Here is a 22764-nt window from a genome sequence, read left to right as displayed (position 1 = left end):
CTGAATCCCCCCCACACTCCTCCACTATAGTCTCTGGCACAATGGAGCCTATCCGAATATCCCCCGGCCCAGACGGGCTCTTTCAGCTTCCATTGTAGAATTGTTAGTTCCAGTCACCCTGTCGAGGGAGAGGAGGTTATGAGGCAGACTAAGGGGTGTGTGTGTGGTGTGTGGCTGGTGTGTGTAGCTGGATCCTGGGGGAGGGGATGGAGTTTTTAAAGGACCCTCATTCCGCAGCAAACAGAGGCGCACAGGGGCAGCCACGACGTCATTAAAGAACTTTCGTCATGGCAACCACAAAGTTGCCTGGTGACGGGACCCCATAATGTGGTCATATGGACGAAGACAATGAGGCCCCGGTAGGCTGACATTCCAAGACACAGAGGGAGGGAGAGAGAGGGAGGGGGGATTAAAGTGAAATAAAGTGTACAGACTGCAATTTATCTTTAACTTATTGCTTGTACACATGTACACAACAAATTAGTATAAAAAAACCATTTCGCATTGAGAGTGCACTTTCAGCAATGATATACCCGAAAGGTAGGCCATAGATATCACAGATGTACAGTTATAGTGATAGGTTGCATATTCTAGAATTGTATATTTTTGCTTGATTAAGCACGCATCAAAACATTTTGACTTCATAATATTAACCAGTTGAAGAAACTTTCATTCCTGGTGATTCTCAATATGAATCTATGGATTACTTTCACAGTGACAATATTTGGGTAGCTATTACATCATAGACCCCCCCCGGCACATCACTTTCTCATTACACCTACCCTCTATGGGTCAGATGTCACTTCTCTGTTCCTGAGACTGGACACTTGTTATTTTAACATCTATAAATATATTTCTATGTAAAAGTAAAAAAATATTCCCCCCCAGAGGTGTCTTCAGATGTGCCTTTAGCTTCAATGGAACATATCAGGGTGGGGAGTAGTGAGTGTGAAGTGTTTTGTGACGTGTATGACTTGTTCTGGGCTGTGGCTGTAGACAGTGGATTATGCTTCTGAGTAATTGCAATTAAGCCCAACAGGTGTAGGTCTGTGAGATGGGAAGCTGTGTCACAGGGCAGGAGAATAATCAAGACTTCCTGCTTAGAGGTCAAATGGAAAGGAAACAGGAAGGAAATGAATGAGGAGGGGCAGAGAATAAATTAATGTGTGTGGTTTGGTGGACACAGAGAGGTGGAGTTTACATTTGTGGCACAGGACACACACATATTGGGGAACACTGGAGATCTCCAAGTATACATCATAATCTTGTCCACAGGTCATTCCCCACACTGGGCCCAGTTATGGCCTGACACAGCATGGTTCAACTGTAGAGATGTCAAAGTACTGCAATGTCCCTGTGCTCATTAACACCTTCAGGAGACACAATCCATTCAGCGAGTCTTCAGTGTAAATGTGTGCAACATCAAAAACAGAAGAGATTACAGATCAGAATCTTCTTGAAGGGAAGTAACCAATTCCTAAGGTTTCCTGTCGTGCTTCGCAAGAGGGGCACTGGAGAGCCAAAGGAGAACATGGCAGAGAGTTCCTATGTAAACACACCCGACTGAACTCAGGTGTTAGAGGAAGGAAATCATGTATTACTATTTCTATCATCATACATTGGTGAGTCCTGATCTTTCTACAATATAGCTGTAAATTTTGACCCGATGTTGATTTGTGTAGTTTTTTGCAGCCCTTCACAACCACCACAAAAGTAATAATTCATATCAGTAGGCTACAATTAATTCAAGTGACAGTTCAGTGATAGATTTACAGTCAAGGGTCCACAGGGGTACACAGAGAAAACAGTGAAAGCATAGAAGCAATCCAGACAAACAAAACTTCCACAAATTACCAATACGCCCATATTAGCCATGTTCAGGACAACTGTCCACTGTTCAGAACCAAGGTTGAGAACCAGAAGTCCAGCAGTGTTGTGCATGGAACATTTAAAAGGCTCATGAAGGCATATCAAATTTGTCTTGGCCTTAAGCCCCTCCCACCCCCACACCAATGAGAAACAGTTCCAGTGTGCAGCCCTGCAGCAGGGACAAGGCTTACACTGCGATGACTTCATTGTAATACAGATGTCCTCTCTTTCAATGGCTCCACCCCCTGCTCCCTCACACTTCAGGTTTTTCATTCCCACAATTGGGGCGACATTCTCCTGAATTAGGAGAGCATGGAACCAAGACTCCAACACCCCCCCCCCCCCCCCAACATACACACACAACTGTTCACATTCTCAGCAGGGACTGAGTTTTAATTCACTGCACCTCATCACACAGACACACAACCCTGCACAACCCCAAGAGGCCATGTTTAAGAAACCATGTATAGTGTTCAGTTTTATGAAGTACACATTACGCTTCAGAGTTACTGGTACCACTGGAAAAAGCAAGGAAGAAAATTTGCTTAGGAAAATTTCTTTGGTGTTAAAAATTCTTATTTTATATTGAAACTTATGGTAAATGTAAACTAAGCTAAAATGATTTAACTGCAATCTATGTACTTAAGCAGCACTGTCAACAGGAGATGGGTGTGAATTACAGCTACGATATTCCTAAGCAGGGGTGTAAAGGGGATGAACTCCCCCAAATCACCACAGCACAAAGAACAATAGCATTATGGATGCCTTCTGTAACACCTAAAGTGTTAACACTATAATACTTTTGGGGGCATGTGTTTGCTTGGTTCAGATCTAACGAAGGTCTTCTCAACATCTGAACTTCTCTCATAAAGTTACCCCCTCAGCCTGAATTTACAGTGCGATTCTTAAGGTGATAATAAACACAATAGTCAGAACCAAGATATAAAAAAAAAAGAGAGAAAAAAGTCACAAAAATACCCCACAGCCCACCACATAATGAAAGTTTTCTTTCATTATTATTAATGTTCTTAAGCCCCTTTTCGTGTTGAGCTTATAGAATATTCTTCAGAACAAAAGAACTATGTATTTTTGGGAAAAGGCACTATTTATGACCAAAGACCTTTTAGTTGTCAACTTCTTGAGAGAAAACTGGCAAGTACAGTTCCATTCCACTGTAATGTATCAAGTTGTCTGTTACAAAACAGTTCAGGGACAGGTCACTGCTGTTCGCTGTATTTCAGAATTCCTGTCAGCATGCTTGAGTTTATCATTTCCAGTGTTTTCGTGGGTGGTCGCACTCAACAAGAATGTCTGCTAAATGCCATAAATGTAACAATGTACATCTGCCCTTTTCTCCCTCACCAAAAGAGATGCCATATTTGAAGTGGCTGAAAGATTTTTGAAAACATACGAAGCCAGCACAGGCTCTGTCCCCTCCCCCAACCCCCACCCATGCAGGACGGGTGAGGCAGTGTTTGGGCTGCTCCTCAACAGGCAACCCAGTGTGATTCTGCCACACAGAGATGACATCCATTGTCTCAAATCCCCCAGTCCAGCTAATCCTAAAGATAATTTCAGACCACTCAAGGACACAGTGAAAGGAATGAGAGAAAAGCATCCAGAAAGCATGCTGTAAATAAGATAAAGAAAAGATACACTGTCGAATAAGCTATACTAAAACTACTTTAGAGTAGTCAAAAGAAGTCCTAAAAAGTGCTGTACAATAAAGAGACTTAAAAGAATGGGCCACACATAAAAGGCGGCTCTATGGCTCAACATCTAACGTGCAGTGTGACTGGGCGTTCCCAATCTCATTCTGGAGCAGTGGTATAGATGAAAAGGCTGTAAGCCACACGGCACCATGACCCATACAGGTTAGAGGAGACACCGTATCCAGTGCAAAACGGGGGCCCGTCACCCTCACGAAGAACAACTACTTTAGTAATCACTACTGGACCCAGGAATGCAGTCCACCAATAATAAAGGTTTATTGATTTACTATGAATAAAATAAACATGATTCGCCCAAGTGAAAGTTTCCCCCCAAAAATAAGGACGTGAAAACAGAAGTTGTGCCATAACATTTTGTGTGTTTAAATCCAATCACAAACATTCCATTTGAGATTGTTGACATTCGGCCTTAGCTGTTCTTCTGGCCACCTACTCAGTAAACAGGTTCTCTGCCAGTGCCACAGAACAACTGAGCCGCAGGAACAGCCGAGGGTGCCTGGAGGTCCAGCTCAGGACAGTATGGAAGTCTGCGTGTTTTGTTTTGATCCACGCCAGAGAGAGAATGGGAGAGAGCCTGAGGCAACAAGTGAGAGACGGGAGCTCGTACCATCCACAGAAAAAAGATAAACGGTTATTTGGGCCATTCTACGATAATAACCTACAACATAAACACCTCACCCAGTCATTAGCAGGGTGGGGGGTTGGTCGCTTCCTTTAGCGTGTGCATGGTGCATATTTGATACTGCTTTTCAACATTGTTATAAAGGCCTAGATTACGCTTCCATTAACTTGTGTAGGAAAAGTCTTCGACCATGGTTGGACACAAAGATTAAAAACGAAAGAAAGTTTATCCAAATTGATCAATTTATTTTCCGTAGGTGGGAAGCTAGCCTGTTTGCAGTTGTTGCAGCTTTAATTGCAGGTTAACGGACCTGCACAGCTGCCTGTATGAGCAGCCAGCCTGACGCAGGCTCGGCGAGAGGATGGCACAAATACCTCACGCGTTTGGCAGAAGAATCAGGTGCAGACAGGTAGATTCTTGAACCCAAAATGTTGTACCATTAACGTTTACACCAAATAAATGATCTCCAACTCCATGTCTGATTACAAAGACAATTTTTGGTTAGTTTAATAAAACTACATTTATTATTGACTTCATGATGATCACACACAAAAAACAAAATGCAAAGACAATGCTGCCACACAATTAAATGACTGTACAGTATATTTACATGCAGATTCTGAGAAGTTCATGGGAAGCCCATTTGCCTGTTAATCACACGACAAACACAAGAATACAAGTGTACCAGTCAGAGTAAACTTTAGGAGGGCACAGAACCCCGTGGTAAGACCGCTCTCACTAACAAGCTGAAGCTCTGAACTGAATTTGGCACCAAACTGACTAGAAACAAACCTCACATTTGCTCACAAGGAGTGTAAAATTCCATTTGTGGAGGGTTTGTGTGCACGAACAAGCTTTCTTGCGAGGCCAACCGTGGGAATCCTGACACAGGTATGCACACACATGCAGGTTCCTGGTTCCTGGCAGTCTGCTGGTTGTGTGTTGTTTGAGTAGGGTTCCCAGCATGCACTGCTGCGTTATGACAGAAGGGTGATGAGGGCGTCGAGAAACTTGCCTCTGTCCTCCATCTTTAGTTCGATAACTAAGGAATGAGACAGGATGAATATTTTAATGAAGTTCATTCTAAAGTTGTGCAAGGTTGAGTATGTCTGTATACATCTACATTTAGTGTTATGGCACCGAGGAGCCGTTCTTATCCAGGTGCCCGAGTTTGTCAGAGCTGGATTTACAGCATGAGGAATGGCATTTGGCACCAAACTGACCAAAACTGTGAGAGAAGCTTGCCAGGGTGTCTGCATGCGTGTATGTGATTTATGGTTTAGTTCTGTACAAGGGTCAGCATGATACATTGCAGATGAAAGGCTGTGATGAAGGCTGAAGGCATCCACCCTACACTGGACTCAAACCCAGGTCCAACAGGAGGTAAACGAGAGCTCTGGACACCGAACCAAAGAGCCAGCTCTCTCCAGAGCTCACATTTAACCTTCCTAAGTGACTGTCTCAATCACAAGGGCACTACATTAGTAAGGTTATTTGCCAACTGCTAATCTGACAAAAGTCTTCTCTATACGAAACATCTCTGTTAGCTTTATTGCATTCAAATGATCTTGGTTTCAAATGATAACCAAATTGTCAGATTAACAAATATGTTTACTACTACTGTTTAATCCAAGCAAATAATACAACCTCTGCTGGGTGTGTGCTGCTTGTTGACAGTGCAGGTGTCTGAGCTCCTCTCAAAGCTACAGTGTAAACAGAGAGTAGGTCTGCCACCTGGTGGTGCACATGTGAACTGTCACTGAAGTGGACTTTTTGGAGCCTCGTCGGTGGGACTAACCTACCTGATGTGTCGAAGTGATCATGCAGTGTCCTTGAGCTTGTGCTTTCAGCCGCCTTCTCAAAGGCCCGGCCAAAGAAGCTTGGTAGAGAAACAGAATAAACTACTCATTACAAAGAACTGCTGTACATTTACACAGGAAGCCATGCGAAGATGCGGAAACACTTACTTTTTCTTGTCTGAGGACTCAGACTCTGGTGGAATGCCCAAGACTATCACAGTGCCCTTCTCCACATCCTTAGGAGCTGCCATGATGAGGGGTAACAGCTTACAGCGCTTGTTCCGAGTCTAACAAACAAAATCAGACCGACCATCATCATCTCTAGAACGATAAACCACTGCAAATAACCCACATGGTTTCCGTTATGTGGCGCTTTTCTTGTCACTGCTACACAAGTGAACAGTGAATCTCGGTGGGAGAGCATCACAGAATTAAACAAGACAACGGATCTTCTTGTGAAGGAAAAAACGAACAAACTAAAACATTAATGTTAAAGAAAGACTGGGTTTGATTACAACAGTTCCCCAGTTGTTTGTCTTAAGACTGGTCCAGACACCAACATGTTTCAAATCATCATCATCATCCATTTAACCTCTCAGCCTCGGAAGTATATTTTGTACTCACAACAGAAATTAAAATTCCGTGGGCATCATGTAAAGTAAAAATGTTTTCTTTTGGTTCAAAACAAAGATATTGTCTAAATGATACATTGACAATTTCCACTATCTACTAGAGAGCAGAACACATGCGCCACAGGACACACGCCACAGGACACACGCCACAGGACACACGCCACAGGACACACGCACCTGCATCAAAACTAGAACTCCACCAATGCTGTGGGAATCAGTAAGGATTTAAACCAATTCCAACACATACTGCAGTTAGATCAAATTCAATTTCTGGACAGCAGATCTGCTGTATTATGCCTGTTTATACCCAGAATATTCTTTTATAGTCATGTTGACAGTTGACAGCTCCGGATAAGAGTGTCTGCCAAAAGTGTAAAATGTAAATGTTGACAGCAACTACTTAGACAGGACCTTCCTAATGTCCAAAATAAACACTGGTGAGAAATATCTCAGTAGTTGCTGAGCAGAAATGGCACAAAACCAAAATTCCTCTGTTCCGAAGAAGCCAAGACACACAGCAGCTACAGCAGCCCTTGTTTATTCAAGAGGTCTTTATGAGACGGCCTTAGATCCTATTACACATGAAGACACCCTTCATAAAAATGATGATTGATGTGCTTTTTTTTACTACTATCCTCACCCATTAAAGACACAAGAGACAAAGACAATGCACCATCTCTGCCCCAACCTTGTCTCCCAAGGTGTTTTAAGCTGCTGATGTACTTACAGAGCAGACAAAGGCTTTGAGCAGATATTTGCAGAGCAGAGACAGGGCCAGGGGTTTGGAGAACAGTTTTACATCTGGAGTTCCCTAAAATTGCACAATCAATACAGAACTACATCATAACATGTTTCATCAAAACAAATGTGCTATATTTGAATACCAGCCCAAATTCCAACAGTTGATGGGAGATAAGTGAAAGTGGGCGTGTCCTTACCTCCAGTAAATGGCAGTAGAGGAATGGTCCTTGTGAGAGAATGAGATTGGTGCAGATGCAGCTGGCTACTGTCTGCTGAATGGCCTTCAGTTTCTTCTTTGCCAGATCTATTCCCACATGCAGCCTGTCTATGTTACTCCTACATGCATTCACACACACCCAGACACCCACACGCTAAAGAAATGCTGACAGTCCAACATCACAGTGTACATGTATGCTGCATGTGTTCCCACCTTGAGAGGCAGTCCAGGGCTTTGATGAAGTTGTCCGTGGCACACTCGTCCTTCTCCACGTTCTCCAGCAGGGCGGCGGCAGCGTGCACTACGTCGCTAGCCAAAAAGCGGTTCTTGAAGCCAAAGTGGACGCTGAAAGTCTGTACACGGATGTCCTTCATCCTGGTTCAAAGGCAAAAGGCAAACGTTTGGTGCGAGTGAAGGAGCCACTGAAAGGCTTGAACGGTTGCACTTGCAACATATGTAGAGGTCTGGAACTATTGCCCCAAAACAAGTGCACCTGCACTGTTCTTACCCAAACTTATTCGAGGACTCCTCGATAACCTCGCGCAGGTTCTCCTTGACCGAAATGTCCATGGAGTTGAACTTCTGCCGCACCTGTTTTAACGGAAGCCTGAGAGGGCCAGGAGACAATAAACCCGCTGCTTTAAACAGACTATGTGAATCACAACAAACAAATTGATAACCACTCATTAAACTCTAATTTGTGCAAAAACTACTAGAAAACCGAACCATATATTTTAAAACGTGTTGATTCAGTATCTTATTAACAATCATCACCATCACAGCCAAAAATGGACATCCTATACTGAACACACACTCTCACACACCTTCCCATTTCATTCACGGGAGAAAAACAGAATGTACACTCACCCCATGTCTGCCAAGAACTCCTGCAGTTTCTTCTGGCCGTTGATGGACCAGAGCTTAAAGCTACAGGAGGTGTAGCAAGAGTTACAGATGCTCTCATACAGACTCCAGTGCTGATATAAGGCCAGTCTCAAGCTAGGACACACTCTTAAGGAATTCACACCCTCCCCACCACACTACACACTACCACACTACACATCAATTATTATAATAGACCGTCTAACACACAGAGACAGGGCAGGATACTCGTATTCGAAGGAGATGCGAATGCAGTCAATGGAGAGTGAATTCTCCTCGTCTTCATTGCGATGGTTATGGCGAGAGACGTGCCTCTGCAGAGCTGCTATGTCCGTTACATACTTCATACTGCCAAAGACAAAGCAACACGCAGTTGAATATCGGTCAAGCCCAAACAACCCTATGAACATTATCGACTGATCAATGATGAAGGTCAAAGGAAAGCTCCTTACTGTGTGATTTTGTCATGAACCCACTGGTCAGTGAGGCCGATGATGGTCCACCTGTCAACATAAAAGTCCCATTGTTCCATCTGCAGACTCGGGGGTATAGGTCTACACCTAGTGCAACACTACTGATCCATGAAACCTACCAAAGCATGTCTTTGGTGTCCTTGGTCATGACCCAGGCCAGCTCAAACATGACCATTGCAGCCTGAAAAAGGAGAAGGAGCTTGTAAAATGTCAACGTGTGCTCATCAAACAGCATCAGTTATAAGGGCACGGTAAATGACAAGTCATGTGCAGTCCGCAACAGTTATCACTTCAGGTGCTCACCGAAGTGCCATGGTATTCATACTGCTCGTAGTCAAACAGGATCTCCCTCCTGTAAACACACACACCCGTGTTGGATACGCCGCTGGGAACATGCTGCATACACTAATGGTATAGTACCACGAAGGGCAATTTTGCAGCCGTTGCGGGACTGACCTGCGAGCCTCCCACTCTCTCTTGGCGCGCTGCCGTTCGATTCTCCTCTCCAACGCACCCTGAGAGTGGCACACGACAAAGTGTCAGACTCAATCCGCAGAAGGAGATTTAGCATCTTTAGTGATCCGTCTGCCGGTGTGGGGGCCAGACGGGAAAAAAAAAAAAAAACTTGCCTCGTCATAACGCCTCCGCTTGCCGGACGGCTCTGAGCCGCCATCGCTCTCGTTCCCAGAATCGCCCCCCTCATCGTCCTCATCCTCATCATCGCGGAAAATGTCATCATAGGGCGGCACACCGAGGTCGTCATCTTGTTTGATGAGCAACTTAATCTGAAGGATGAAAATTTACCATAGTGTATATGGTAATATCAAAGGTGTAGCAGCTGTAGCTATGCAAGATGTGCAATACGCCTCCTTCAACACTGATTGAGCACGTGGTGTATTGTCACCTATATGACTAACTGTGTACAACAGGATCTCACCATCACCTTGGAAACATACGCCATAAGAAATGTACCATGCAGCATAGAGGTATGGTAACGTGATTTTTATTGTTGTTCATATTTTTTAATGATGCATGTATGCTGGTATTTATATTAGTTGTGAGAAACAGAACATGAATGAGATCAGTTTTAACGTAGTATAAGAAATGTTTACCAAAAGAGGACAATAAAAATGAATAAATTCAATATGACGGATTAAAGACAAAGCCTACCTGAGTGTCATTGTAGACATTGACCACATCAACAGGTCTATGGGTATCACAGATGAAAAAAACTGAGTCCTCCTCTGGCTGCAGGGTCTCCAGCAGGTCCACATTTGCCCCACAGTTAATTAGGACAAAATACTGGTACTGGACAAATGTGAAAAAGTGAAACATATTAAGCCTTTTTTTGAGCATTCATCTAAAACATCAATATGATTGGAATACTTTGTGGTGTTCAGTAGAGTATGCCAGATGTCAGCCTACAAGAAGAAAATTCTGAACCTACATGTGTGTTAGGTGTTCCGTCAACACACAAAGATGTCAACCCACAGACTAGGTGCACAATATGACAACAACGTATAATGCTTGAAGACATTATACCCACCTTTTAACGTTTAGTACACTGAATGTACCAGCACAACAGTAATTCAACAGATCTAATCAGCTGGTTGCCATTACACAGCTGTAATGTGATGGTGTGGCATCACTGAAGTTTACAGGCTCTATAGTTCTAAACGTACTGATGATATCCACGCTACACTAATTAAACATTCTGGGCCGTTTAATTGCAGTAACAATCAAAATGACAGCACCTATTTGTAAACAAACGATTAGGAACCTATACTGTGCTTAAACAGCAATGTAAAGTAGAGCAAATACCTGTTCCTTGTGTTCTAAAAAGGCAGTGCCAAGGTTCTCCCATCCCGTCACAGGAACTAGGGTGTACTGGACTTGATCGCAGTGGAATAACGCCTACAAACAAATTGGTAAACATGTATGCGCTTGCAAGACTGGCCTTAACAAGCGCATTTTTTATTGTTGTTGTTTACTAATTACTCGCGCGCGCGCGCACACACACACACGTCTTGCAAAAACACTAACCTGTACAATTTTACACGCACACAGCGCATCAATGTCCAGCGACACAAGGAGAACCACTCTCTGAGAGAAGAGAATGAACATAAGAGTATAAATCTAACCACAACGTGGTATAAGTTACTAAGCTGGCTAGCAATGTTGTAACGTTGCCTTATTTCGTCAAAATGAGCTATACACTCACCTGATTAACAACAACATCGTAAAATTCTTTTCGAATATCTGTCACGAACATTTTTTAAAAGTCGACACTAAATTAAAAACATACAAATGAGCCTCGTAAGTTTCCCCAATTCAGCCTCGTAAGACCAATTTGTTTAGCTCAGTAGAATTTCCGTACTGAGACTCTGGCGCCAAATTCGTTCTTGGAGGAGTAGGCGGGTCTTTGCTGCACTATCCAATAGATCAATGCACTGTGTGACAGCCAATCAACTTTAAACCAATCACAGACGATAAAGGGAACCGTATTGACCAATCCCATACCCTCCCTCTATGTTACGTTCCCTCTATGTTACATTGTCCTTAAACATTGTGATTTATTTACTTTTCCACTTTATTGTAACTATAATAGATTAAGAATAAAAAGTAAAAATACGTTGATTATGATTCTTATGAACCTACTTTATAATTATGCCGAAGAGTTTGTAGGTATCTGATTGGCTGAGCTCACGAACGAGAGATGAAGTTGATTGGTCTTGGGGTTTGTTGTGGAGAGACGTCATATCCGTCGGCACTGTGGGTTTTCCTGTAAAGGGGAGAGAAATTTTCTATTGTAGTGTGTCGTATCAAGTATTTTCAGATCGCTGCTGTTGTAACCCTACACACATAAACAGACAACATGGTAGGAAATCAAAATATATTTACCACTGTAATGTATCTAGGCATGCTGTTGTAATAAACAAGGTTATTTTCGCACCAAAACAAACTAGCCAGTTTAGGCTAAGCTAACAGCAGCGATTAAAACTATTGGAAATGTGCACAGTCACTGTCAGACTTGTTGTTGGTTAAAAGATCTTACTAGTGGTTCGGTTTTGTGTGTTTTTTTTTATTGTAAGTTTCAAAGTGTTGCAACGGAATTCACTACGGAGTGCGAACTGAATGACTGTGGTCAGTAAGGCCCGAGATAGGTATTTTCTCTGCTTTATTAATCCCACGTCATTCTCTTGTCCACAGTTTTCATTTAACATGTTTGACCACCCGATGCCCCGGGCCTTCCAGAACCGCTTCTCCACACAGTACCGCTGCTACTCCGTTTCGATGCTGGCGGGGCCTAACGATCGCTCAGACGTGGAGAAAGGAGGAAAAAGTACCCGAGATAACTTTTTGTTGTGTCTAATAATTTTATTTCTCATTGAAACGCAGTATTACCTATTTGAATAGTTAATGTTACGGTTATTAATATCGGAACTATGCAGCAACTCTTCTTTCTCTTACAGTTATTATGCCCCCGTCCGCACTGGACCAGCTAAGTAAGCGTCTAAACAACTATTAATACTGAAATCACGCGATTGATTAAGTCACTGATTAAATCGCTGGTCATTTGTATTCCCTGAAACAGGTAGACTTAACATCACATATCCCATGCTATTCAAACTGACCAATAAGAACTCAGACAGAATGACGCACTGTGGTGTGCTGGAGTTTGTTGCTGATGAAGGGATCTGTTATCTACCCCACTGGGTAAGAGACTAATCAACTACTAATGCTGATGTTAGATCCAGTATAAACTTTATAATAAAGTCTAACATTTTAGGCGAATGTACATGTCATTTTTTTCTGTGATGTGCTGTTCTTATAATGTATGGTCTTTCTCACAGATGATGCAGAACCTGTTACTGGAAGAAGGAGGTTTGGTCCAGGTTGAGAGTGTCAATCTTATGGTGGCAACATATTCCAAATTTCAGCCCCAAAGCCCAGACTTCCTGGACATCACGAACCCTAAAGCAGTGTAAGTTATATGTAGGGTCACCCCAAACAAATGAACCATGATGTAATACTAACATAGTTTTTCAGCCAAATTAATATTATGTCTTTCTCTTTAGATTAGAAAATGCATTAAGAAACTTTGCCTGTCTGACTACGGGCGATGTAATCGCCATCAACTATAATGAAAAGGTATGCACAGGCCCGCAATGCAGCTTGATTTAAGCTATCAAAAGTAACATTTTAACTATAACTGACATTTCTTCATTTTAGATATATGAGCTACGCGTCATGGAGACCAAACCGGATAAAGCAGTATCCATTATTGAATGTGATATGAATGTAAGTTTTTTTTCTTTTTTCTAGTATGTTTATTTTATAGTCAGTTAACATATCATGTTTAACTACCAAGTTTGCAAAATTGGTTTGATCATGCAACCCAGTTACATTTGCATTCTCTTCATTTTGTTACATTATTATTTATTCTGTCTCTTTAAGGTGGACTTTGATGCTCCACTTGGTTATAAAGAACCTGAAAGACCCACTCAACACCATGAGGAACCAGCCGTATGTTTTCAGAAATTTACACTCATAACATTAACAAATGGGTGCATGAATCTTTTTTATGAATAAATGAAACTGAAATTCTGTTGGCCTGTTTAAGGAGGAAGACACAGACTCCAGTAACTACGAAATGGACATTGGATTTAGAGTAAGCAGAACACACAAACACTGTCCATGTATTCTGATTAATTAATTTGTTTACTAATCTCCTTTTAATGTTTCCCCTTGCACTATTGCAGCTAATGAAGTATAAAGATGTGAAACCTTTCTGTTGTTCCCCTTGGTTCCACACAGGCATTCACAGGCTCCGGGAATCGTCTTGATGGGAAGAAGAAAGGCATCGAGCCCAGTCCTGCTCCCATCGGCCCCAGTGACATCAAACGGTGAGGACGCGTGTCCACCTTTTCTGAAGATGGCCATCCGGCTTCTGATTAACTTTAAGTCATTTTTTTTTTCATTTCAAACTTTTAACAGGGGAATTCCTAATTATGAATTCAAGATTGGAAAGATTACATTCATCAGGAACTCCAGACCGCAGCCTCGCAAAACAGAGGAGGTGCCAGGAACGCATTCAAACACATTTCATTTATGTTTGCTGGCTTAAATATGGCTAATTTTTTTACATAAATATGGCTTATTTATAGATTTGAAATTGTGGTTATATCTTTCAGAATGTTTGGAAAAATGAAACCATTACGTTTATACCTAATTATGTTTATACTTGTGGATATCTGGTTACATTGTTTTTGTTCCTTGTCTGTGCAGGACGAGTCGGTCAACAGCTTCATTGCATTCTCGGGTGAGGGTCAGTCCTTGCGCAAAAAGGGCAGGAAGCCTTGATCACACACAAGCTCACCAGCACCAAATAATAAAAGCATCTTACAAACTGCTCTTCAGGTGTTCTTCCTTTTTGGAGCCAAGATCAGTAATGATCAGATTTCAGGACTGGAATTTATTGCTAAAACGTTTGACCTAGTTTTCAAAAGTCATAACATTATTTTACAGGTGAAAAGCAATGATCATTATGTTTTGATGTGAATGCTTTGAATGAAGCGGATTCCATATTGTTTTTTTGCATTTTGCTTTAAACTGTAACTACTGCTGAATGAATAAAAAGCCTTTCTTAAGTCTTCAGCTAAGAATTAGACTAAAACCTTTGATGGCATCTTCATACTGGTGGCTACTTAATTTGTACAGTGATGGGTGTAAAGGTGTGATGGTTAAATATTACTTAATCAGAATTACAGATGTTCTGTTTTTTTATTGTGGTGTACCTGGATTTGAATTTTCTACACATTACCAAGACAACACTGAATCACTAGGGTGACCACAAAAAGAGGGTGGAGATATAACCACTTTTAACAAATGTATTTATTACAGAACCAGTAACTATTGGCTTCAGAACCTATATGGACAGATAATCTCATTCCTCTCCATTCACTTGTTTCTTACAAATAAAAAACATTTTATGTATAAAGTAAAAAATATTTTTCATGGTCATAAAATAAATGACAATCAGTTGAAATAAATCTCCACTTCTTCACTAGACACTTTTCAGTAGTTCTGATGAATATCTTCCTGAATATTGATCTGTTTTAGATGCAAAATGCCATTTTAACAAGGCAGATGTGCAATCCACATGAAGGAATCTGAAAAACAAGCCACTTTACATCCACAGTTCTGACATTTAATGTATATTTTTATGCATCCCATACATTGCATAAAAATGTAGCTCAACTATCATAGCATAACTGTCAGATTTGTGGTTGGGCATTTTTTTGGCATTAAGACATACAAAAGATCATATAGAAGGTTAACATCACTATGCTACTGTGAAGCACCTACGTATACATGCTTAGAACCAGTGTAACCAATGGTTGTGTGTATGGCATGAATGTAATTTTGCAAGAAGATAGGACTTATAAAGAATGGCCACAGCAAGTGAAATCCAAATCTGGTCCTTTATTTTGTAATCCCTTTTAAGTGATCAATGTAACTGGGTGGACACTTTCGCATCCCAGCTGCCTCTTAGGTAAAAGGTAAAAAGGTAAAAACTTGGAGGACTTGGACCTTGAATACCTCTGGTCAAAGCAATGCAAAACAGTCACACAGTGTTTATAGCAACTGGAGAAAGAGAACACCAAAATGAAAGGAAAGACATTTTAGGTCCCAAAAAGAGCACGTGTTCACCCAAGTATCACTCAAGGCCATGCTGATGAATTAGCCTGCTTTTTGGGCAAGGGTTAACACAACATGAGAATGGTTTTTAAGACGTTTGAACATTATATGCTCTTAACCACCAATGTAAACCAAACAAGTTTTGAAGCCAGCTGCTTCATCAAATAGATTTTATTTTAGTTGTAGAAATATAGGTTACATTTGCTTGGACATGTGAATAGGACTACCTTTTAAAATTCTTGGATGATATCTACAAACACTTTATGGTTCAAGAGAAAATGAGAAGAGAGAGAATGTTCTTGAAACAAAAGGGTGCATAACCTAAATACCACTAACAAGACCATTGAACATTTATGAAAGGAACATGGATTTTGCATTAGATGTGCTACTGGTCAAACGTTTCAGGACACATGCTTTGGAAACATTTTTTAATTATTTAAACTTTATAATCTTTTAAATACATATTCATAGTCATAAACAAAGCTCTGATTCACTTCTGGTGTATTAAAATGTGTATTTCTGTAAATATTTGAAAATGAACTTCTGTGGTATAAAATATTATCAGTTTATGAATTAGAATAAGATTCTAAGAAGTGTACTCAAATTTTTGACCTGTAGTGCCACAATGCTGTAAAACAAACTACAAATAAAGCTACATGAAATGTATGGGAAAGGAGAAGGTCCAGACTAATGTTGTCAGTGTAAAACAGCCCCACCCCCCCCAGTAAAGGTACGCTGCCAGTAAAAGTAAAATACGGTGCTTTCTGAATCATATGCAGACCTTTAAATGCTTTTCAAGTTGACAGAGAACAGCCTAAATATCTGATTGGTATTTCCATATAGCGATTTCTCCATTGTCACTGCATGTGGCCAGCAGACCTGACTCCTGGGGATGCCAGGCCACACAGTTCACATCCTGGCTATGGGCCTTAGGCACATGGGCAGAGAGGTAAAAAACTGGGTGCTTGGGGTCAGCGGCAGCATCTTCCTTAAAAACACGAACTCCATCATCCCCACATGCCGTTGCCAGGGCACCAGTCAAATGACACCTATGCACAGGTAAACTGGGTGTAAACGCACCATAAATGCAACTATTTATGCACCTTTAACCTACACTAAGACGCATCAGACTCTAAGGGTAACAAAACTTACCAAGCAACATCATACACCGTTCGATCATGAAATCCAGACAAGGTACAGACACACGTCCAAGCACCATCAGCAGAATCTTCTTCTGCAATGAGGACGATCTTTAAGGCTTGGATACTTAAGAAAACAGAAGGGCCATTTAATAACACACAAAACCAACCTGTCATTAAACCTCACCTGATGTACATTCCTTCCATATTTTTACAGTGCGATCGTCACCGCAGGAGGCCAGTCTCTGCCCCTCAAGGTCAAAGGAAAGACTCCAGACAGTTGAAGTATGTCCCTCTAAGGTTGCCCGGCATTCCCAATCATCGTCTTCTTCTTTATAAATACACACCTTGTTGTCATAACTGGCTGAAGCCAGGAGCTGTAGGAATGTAATGTTTTTCATTCTCCAAAATACCATTTGTGAGCATCTTGCTTTGAGTTCAATATAACTAAAGTGAAGAACACAGAGTGAAGAAAATGGAAAGAAGGTCGTACCTCTTGATTTGGATGCCAGACTACATGTTTTACATCCTGTGTGTGTGAATTCACCACACTCACACACTCATACTCATCTTCCTCATCCACTAAAGAGAGGAAAAAAAACATTTAGTTAAAAAAAAAAACAGCAGTAGGGATTAGCCCACTGACTCTATCGCCCACTATCGTGACTGACTACATTGATTACACATACCTTCCCATATCCATACACTCTTATCTCTGCTGCAGGTTGCAAGTAAGTTGCCAGATGGTGCCCAGGATACACACTTTACTTCATTCTCATGTCCTTCTAACACTGTAAGACACTGAGAAAGACAAACACAGTGTCGCATCATATTTTGTTAGATGAACGAACCAACAGGATCGTGTTATATGATCATTGGTGTCATTATCGTTTCTAACCTCGAAATCGTCGTTCTTCCTCTTCCAGATACACGTGGTGGCGTCAAAGCTTGCCGATGCAAGGTAGTTTCCACAGGGGGACCAGGCAACCTTCCTCACCGTTCGTTGGTGTCCATCTGACAGCACACACTTGCATTCCCAATTATCTCCTGTGCAAACAAGTCATTGACCGCGGTATGAATTAACCACACAACCGTTTTAAACAGTCTAAACAGCCTTTTCCTGACTCTAGTACACTGATTTGGTTCTATGAACATAAGACATGAATAATATCAAACAGAGATTACCTTCTTTCCCCCATATCCTTATTGTGCGGTCTCCTCCACAAGAGGCCAACAGGGTGCCCTTTGGATGCCATGCTACGTACCAGCAACGCGAATCTGGGTGAGCGCTGAATCTATGAAGAATATCTAACGTGTCCTTCATTTCAGTCTAACTCAGTACTAAAATCCAGCACAGAAAGTATATTAGAAATTCAATGACTCGTAGTCGCAGAATAGAGACGGTCGTTTGTCAGATACGTTCGGCTTCCTGTTATTTTCTTCATTGCTTGAAATGGAAGAAAACAGTTTAAGAGTGTCGCGCCACCCACTGGACAGAGTAAAGCCTCTTACTAAACCATCTCGCGTTATATATGAAAGATATTTGAAACCTTACCAACACTCTGGAAATAAAATGTGCCTCTTTATTTTACCCTAATGCAAGGGAAATACAAAAGTAAATCTAAAAACAAGCAAAACAAAAAATCGAGAGTTTTCCCATAATATCACGTTACAGGAACCGGAAGCCTACAGAAAGAAAATACAGGGAAGTAACTAGAGTCTTTAGCCTGGTAGCTAGGTGTAGGTGTTCGTGTGTTTTTGTTTTGTATCATATGTAAAGTACAAAAAATGCTTTTATTTTAACGATATTCGCCTGTTGTATGGGGGATGTTTTGTAAAGGGGCATCAATCATCAATTTCAAATTCATTTAACCTCTTTCATGTTTGAAGATCCTTCAGATCTTTTGTTAGTCTGTGGTTAGCTGGGTAGGTGTCAAACCCACTGGGTTACGCTTACGGCTGCGACCAACCCCATTTTCTTTTCTTACGGCCTCATATGTTTATGAGTACAAATCGATTTTTAATACAGGTAAGTTTTTTGGCGGCTGAAAGTCACATTTCTTTGACTGTGAAATCGCGTTTTACCAGTCTCTAAATAGAAACTATATTGTATCGCCGTTGTTTTTCAACTTTCAGTACAGAATGTAATATTTAATTGTTTTTTTATTCACAGTATCTTCGGAGAAGCGTGTAATTATTCGTCCCGGGTGCTGTCCTACTCGCAGTTTACTTGTGACATTATGTACGCACCACCGGGAAACACACTGCCAGGAAATCGAAGGAGGAGAGGCGGAACAGCACTCCCCAAACAGCCGGAGCGCAGCCTGGCGTCCGCGCTCCCGGGCGCTCTGTCCATCACGGCGCTGTGCACGGCCCTGGCGGAGCCAGCCTGGCTGCGCGTGCACGGGGGCACGTGCCCCAGGCAAGAACTCGGGGTGGCAGACGTTCTGGGATACATAGACGAGAAGCTTATCGAAGGTAATCTTCCGTGGTTTTGCCCTTATTGCATTTGTACTTAGCAAGGTGACGTTTAGTCTTTCTGTTGTTTTGCTGATGTTTTTTTGGTTTGGTCAAAGCTGTTCTCAATGTGTACTTGCACTTTTACTAAGTACACCGGTGTGATCGAGATGAGGTTGTTTTTGACTGAAGGCCATTTCATTCAGTCAAAAGAAGCTGATGTTTCTTTGATTTGTCCTGCAGAATACTGTATCAACTCTCAGACCATCCTGTTGTTGCGGGTTATTGCTGCTTTCTGTTTCCTGGGCATCTTATGTAGTCTGACTGCCTTTTTGCTGGATGTCTTTGGCCCCAAACACCCTGCTCTCAAGATAACACGCAGATATGCCTTCGCTCACATTCTTACAGGTATTCAGCATGTGGTGATGTAGTTAATGCTATTATGGTTGATTTGTTAAACTATGGCTGATAATGATTGGCAGTGAACTAAAATAATAAGAATTTAAAGAGTCCTAATGTGCTTTGTCCTTCCCTGTCTAGTGCTCCAGTGTGCCACAGTGATTGGTTTCTGCTACTGGGCTTCAGAGCTCATCCTCTCCCTCCAGCAGATGCATAAGAAGTATCACGGCTCACTCATTTATGTCACCTTCGCTATCAGCTTCTATTTGGTTGCTGGTGCTGGAGGAGCCTCCATCTTGGCCACGGCTGCTAACCTGCTCCGTCATTACCCCAGCGAGGAGGAGGAGCAGGCTCTCGAGCTCCTTTCAGAGATGGAGGAGAGCAGTGAAACGTACCCAGCTGACTACGATATCGCCAACCAATTTCAGCCTCCACCTGCTTACACACCCTGATCAAAATCCAGCATCCTTATTTCTTTCGTGCATCTTAGCCCCCCTTGTATCAGGTATCATTATCACTCTTCAGACAAATCATGGACAGAGAGACATACAGATTTCAATTGCCAAGTTAATGAATAAATTACTTACTTGAAAGCGTAACACTTACAATATACTATACCATATACAAATATGCCATTGTCCCATTTCCTGTTCCACTGTTGCTTGACTGCATGGAACGAACTGAGTTTCATCGTGGTAGTGCTTCAAGAATTGCTGATTGTGACCACGAAAGGTTAGTCTTTTCTTGCAGTAGTTTGCATGTACATGGCAGTAAAGGCCTAAATACCACATAGATCTAATTGAAAATATTTCATGGCACTCTTTCCCATGCACTAGTCTAAAACAAATTTTGGCATCAAATATTTTGACATACAATTTTTGGCTGCTTCTTGAGCACTTTAAATTGTAGGCTTTGAGAGATTCTTTACATTTTTACTGTTCTTTTTTGTTGAATCAGGTCTGTCTGGAATTTTATTATTATTATTTTTTTACATTCCACATGTAAAATGTCCCAGATTGTAAGATTTAAGTCCCAGACTATTATCTGCAATTGTCATTTCTTAGATTAACTATAATTCAGTTCAGCTGGTCAGGTGTGGTTATGTGTATTGTGAATAAGACTGGTGGGTCATGTTATCATGCACATGTAGTGTTGAGACTTTATCAAGTAGTGGTATTGATTTCCGGATGGCCAAGAAAATGTGATTTGGTTTCTTTTTGTAAACACTGAAATGCAAGTTACATGATGGTGCCCAATTTGTGATGTTTTATATTTATGTAATTCATATTTCATTATAGTAGATGGGCTGGTGTTTTTTTTTCTCCCTAATTGAGCATTCACTTTTTTCATTTATCATTATTAATTTTAAACATGTCATTAAGTTCATCTTTCACTCGTGTAATTTTTAAAGTATATTATTTTCGCAAGGTGGTTAATTATAGAGTGAGTTGACCTTTAAGAAAATGCACATAATACCCAGAGAGAACAAGCTATTTATTTTACTTTTTTATATTGTTAATTATTCAACTACATATAGTCAACATTTACTAAGCTCTCTGTGGAATAGCTGTTTTTATCAAATTTGTCAGCTGTAATTTGGAAGTGTTCCAGTTTGCCAACTTATTGTGTGTTCTTTATTTGTTTAAGATTTTAATTATATATTTGTTTATTTGTGTAGGTTTTGTGCTTTAGTAGTAATAGTGTGCGTTAGAGTGTCTAAGACTCATCATGTCTGCAACACTGAAATGAATCAGTACAGATTACAAATAATGGCTACTTTCACATATTCACAGTCTACTGTAGCCTGATATGCTTAAATTACTTATTGTCAAGTAATTATTTTTGATATGTCATGGCATGTCCTGACAATACCATACTTGTATTTACTCAGTGGACATCAGAGATCTGCTTGTAAAGATACGACAACATTTACACACTTTTTATTTTCCTTGGTATTGGGGTGATTTGTAAAAGTTCTGTTATGCTTAATTTCTTCTTGTGTGTTCATTTCTGTAGCCGTATCATTTAAAATGATGAGTAAAAGATTTGGTGTTTTTTGCAGTGTTGTAGCTTGAGTGGCTGAAATTTGTTCATAAACATTGTGTTTTAGTGAGACTGACTGTTAAAGCTTGGTTTTCATTATTCATTCATCTGCAGTCCAGCAAGCGCAAGTCTGGGCTGGGGTGTGTTCTTGCCTAGATCTTATATATATATATGTGTGTGTGTGTGTGTGTGTGTGTCAGTTGTGAGAGATTGAAGCTGTGATGAGGTAAATACATTTCACAGGAAAAATGGAATACAAGTGGCAATGATGAATGATTACAGAATATAAATGACATTTTCTTTAAGGTCATTTTTGTATTCTGTTTTGGATTCTTTGTGTAATCAGCTGAAGCACAAAAACTGTTTCGAGTTTCAATAATAGATCTGGTGTAAAAAGTATGCAAGCATTCTTCATACTACAGCGTGCTAAGATGTTATCAGTGTGGTTCAGTGATGTGTAAACACTGGGCGCAGCACACACAGGGTGAATCTTGTGAAGAGGTTGAAGCTTCATTTATCAACACAGGCAACATTGGCGTCATCTGGAGGTAGCTGCTGGTAACTTGCAGTGAGACAAACCCTGTTGATCTTATACAGCCAGAATATGAAACATGACTAAGTAGCTGCTGCACAGACATGGACCGTTACAAATAAAATTTTTCAACTCAAAACGCTTTATTAAAGCTGGCATAAAACTAGTCTGTTATTTTATTAATTGGCTTGTACTTTTTATATACAATTTTTAAAAATCTGTTGTAAAGCACTTGATTAAAGCATTTGTCTTGAATAAATATCACATCAATTTCATATAAATCAAATCCTGGATTATACATAAGATGTGCTGACCATTGAGCTCATTACTGTAGGATCCTCAATAGTAAACTAAATACACCAGTTCATGGAGAAAAGGCAGCCTTCATGTGAAATGCACTTAAGCTTAGCAGGCACATTCACTCATCTTTTGGGCAAGCATGTGAAATGAAGCCTTTCTACACCCCTAAAGAGGGGACTGAGCACTTTATGAATTGCACTGGTTACCTTGCTCAAATGAACTCCCAG

At 41.0% G+C, this 22764-nt stretch overlaps 4 protein-coding genes across 4 annotated transcripts; 2 read left to right on the top strand and 2 right to left on the bottom strand.

Moving 5' to 3' along the window:
* Positions 1–4606: 4606 nt before the first annotated feature.
* cdc45 (CDC45 cell division cycle 45 homolog (S. cerevisiae)) lies at positions 4607–11373 on the bottom strand. The gene is made up of 18 exons (XM_077003590.1): positions 11187–11373; positions 11009–11068; positions 10787–10879; positions 10136–10273; positions 9595–9750; positions 9422–9480; positions 9269–9317; positions 9085–9146; positions 8945–8995; positions 8721–8840; positions 8478–8609; positions 8119–8217; positions 7824–7985; positions 7591–7729; positions 7380–7463; positions 6189–6307; positions 6024–6100; positions 4607–5263 (listed from the first exon to the last, which is right to left on the bottom strand). Exons 1-18 carry the CDS (start codon positions 11235–11237, stop codon positions 5199–5201), a joined length of 1716 nt encoding a protein of 571 aa, XP_076859705.1. The 5' UTR covers positions 11238–11373; the 3' UTR covers positions 4607–5198.
* Positions 11374–11719: 346 nt separating this feature from the next.
* ufd1l (ubiquitin recognition factor in ER associated degradation 1) lies at positions 11720–14623 on the top strand. Its single transcript, XM_077003588.1, has 12 exons — positions 11720–11843; positions 12176–12308; positions 12439–12471; positions 12561–12682; positions 12820–12950; positions 13045–13117; positions 13199–13267; positions 13424–13492; positions 13590–13637; positions 13784–13872; positions 13964–14045; positions 14255–14623. Exons 1-12 carry the CDS (start codon positions 11841–11843, stop codon positions 14327–14329), a joined length of 927 nt encoding a protein of 308 aa, XP_076859703.1. The 5' UTR covers positions 11720–11840; the 3' UTR covers positions 14330–14623.
* Positions 14624–15823: 1200 nt separating this feature from the next.
* ciao1 (cytosolic iron-sulfur assembly component 1) lies at positions 15824–18409 on the bottom strand. Its single transcript, XM_077003587.1, has 7 exons — positions 17992–18409; positions 17705–17853; positions 17496–17607; positions 17300–17388; positions 16994–17183; positions 16820–16901; positions 15824–16716 (listed from the first exon to the last, which is right to left on the bottom strand). The coding sequence occupies exons 1-7, from the start codon at positions 18128–18130 to the stop codon at positions 16482–16484; spliced, it is 996 nt and encodes a 331-aa protein (XP_076859702.1). The 5' UTR covers positions 18131–18409; the 3' UTR covers positions 15824–16481.
* A 93-nt stretch (positions 18410–18502) lies between these two features.
* Positions 18503–21777, top strand: tmem127 (transmembrane protein 127). Its single transcript, XM_077003589.1, has 4 exons — positions 18503–18835; positions 18980–19284; positions 19507–19671; positions 19804–21777. Exons 2-4 carry the CDS (start codon positions 19047–19049, stop codon positions 20112–20114), a joined length of 714 nt encoding a protein of 237 aa, XP_076859704.1. The 5' UTR covers positions 18503–18835; positions 18980–19046; the 3' UTR covers positions 20115–21777.
* Positions 21778–22764: the final 987 nt, after the last annotated feature.

Source organism: Brachyhypopomus gauderio, chromosome 4 (assembly GCF_052324685.1).
Source record: "Brachyhypopomus gauderio isolate BG-103 chromosome 4, BGAUD_0.2, whole genome shotgun sequence".
In the NCBI taxonomy this organism is placed as follows: Eukaryota; Metazoa; Chordata; class Actinopteri; order Gymnotiformes; family Hypopomidae; genus Brachyhypopomus; species Brachyhypopomus gauderio.
The sequence above is the reverse complement of the archived record's forward strand: the minus strand, read 5'-3'. Positions and strand labels throughout refer to the sequence as shown.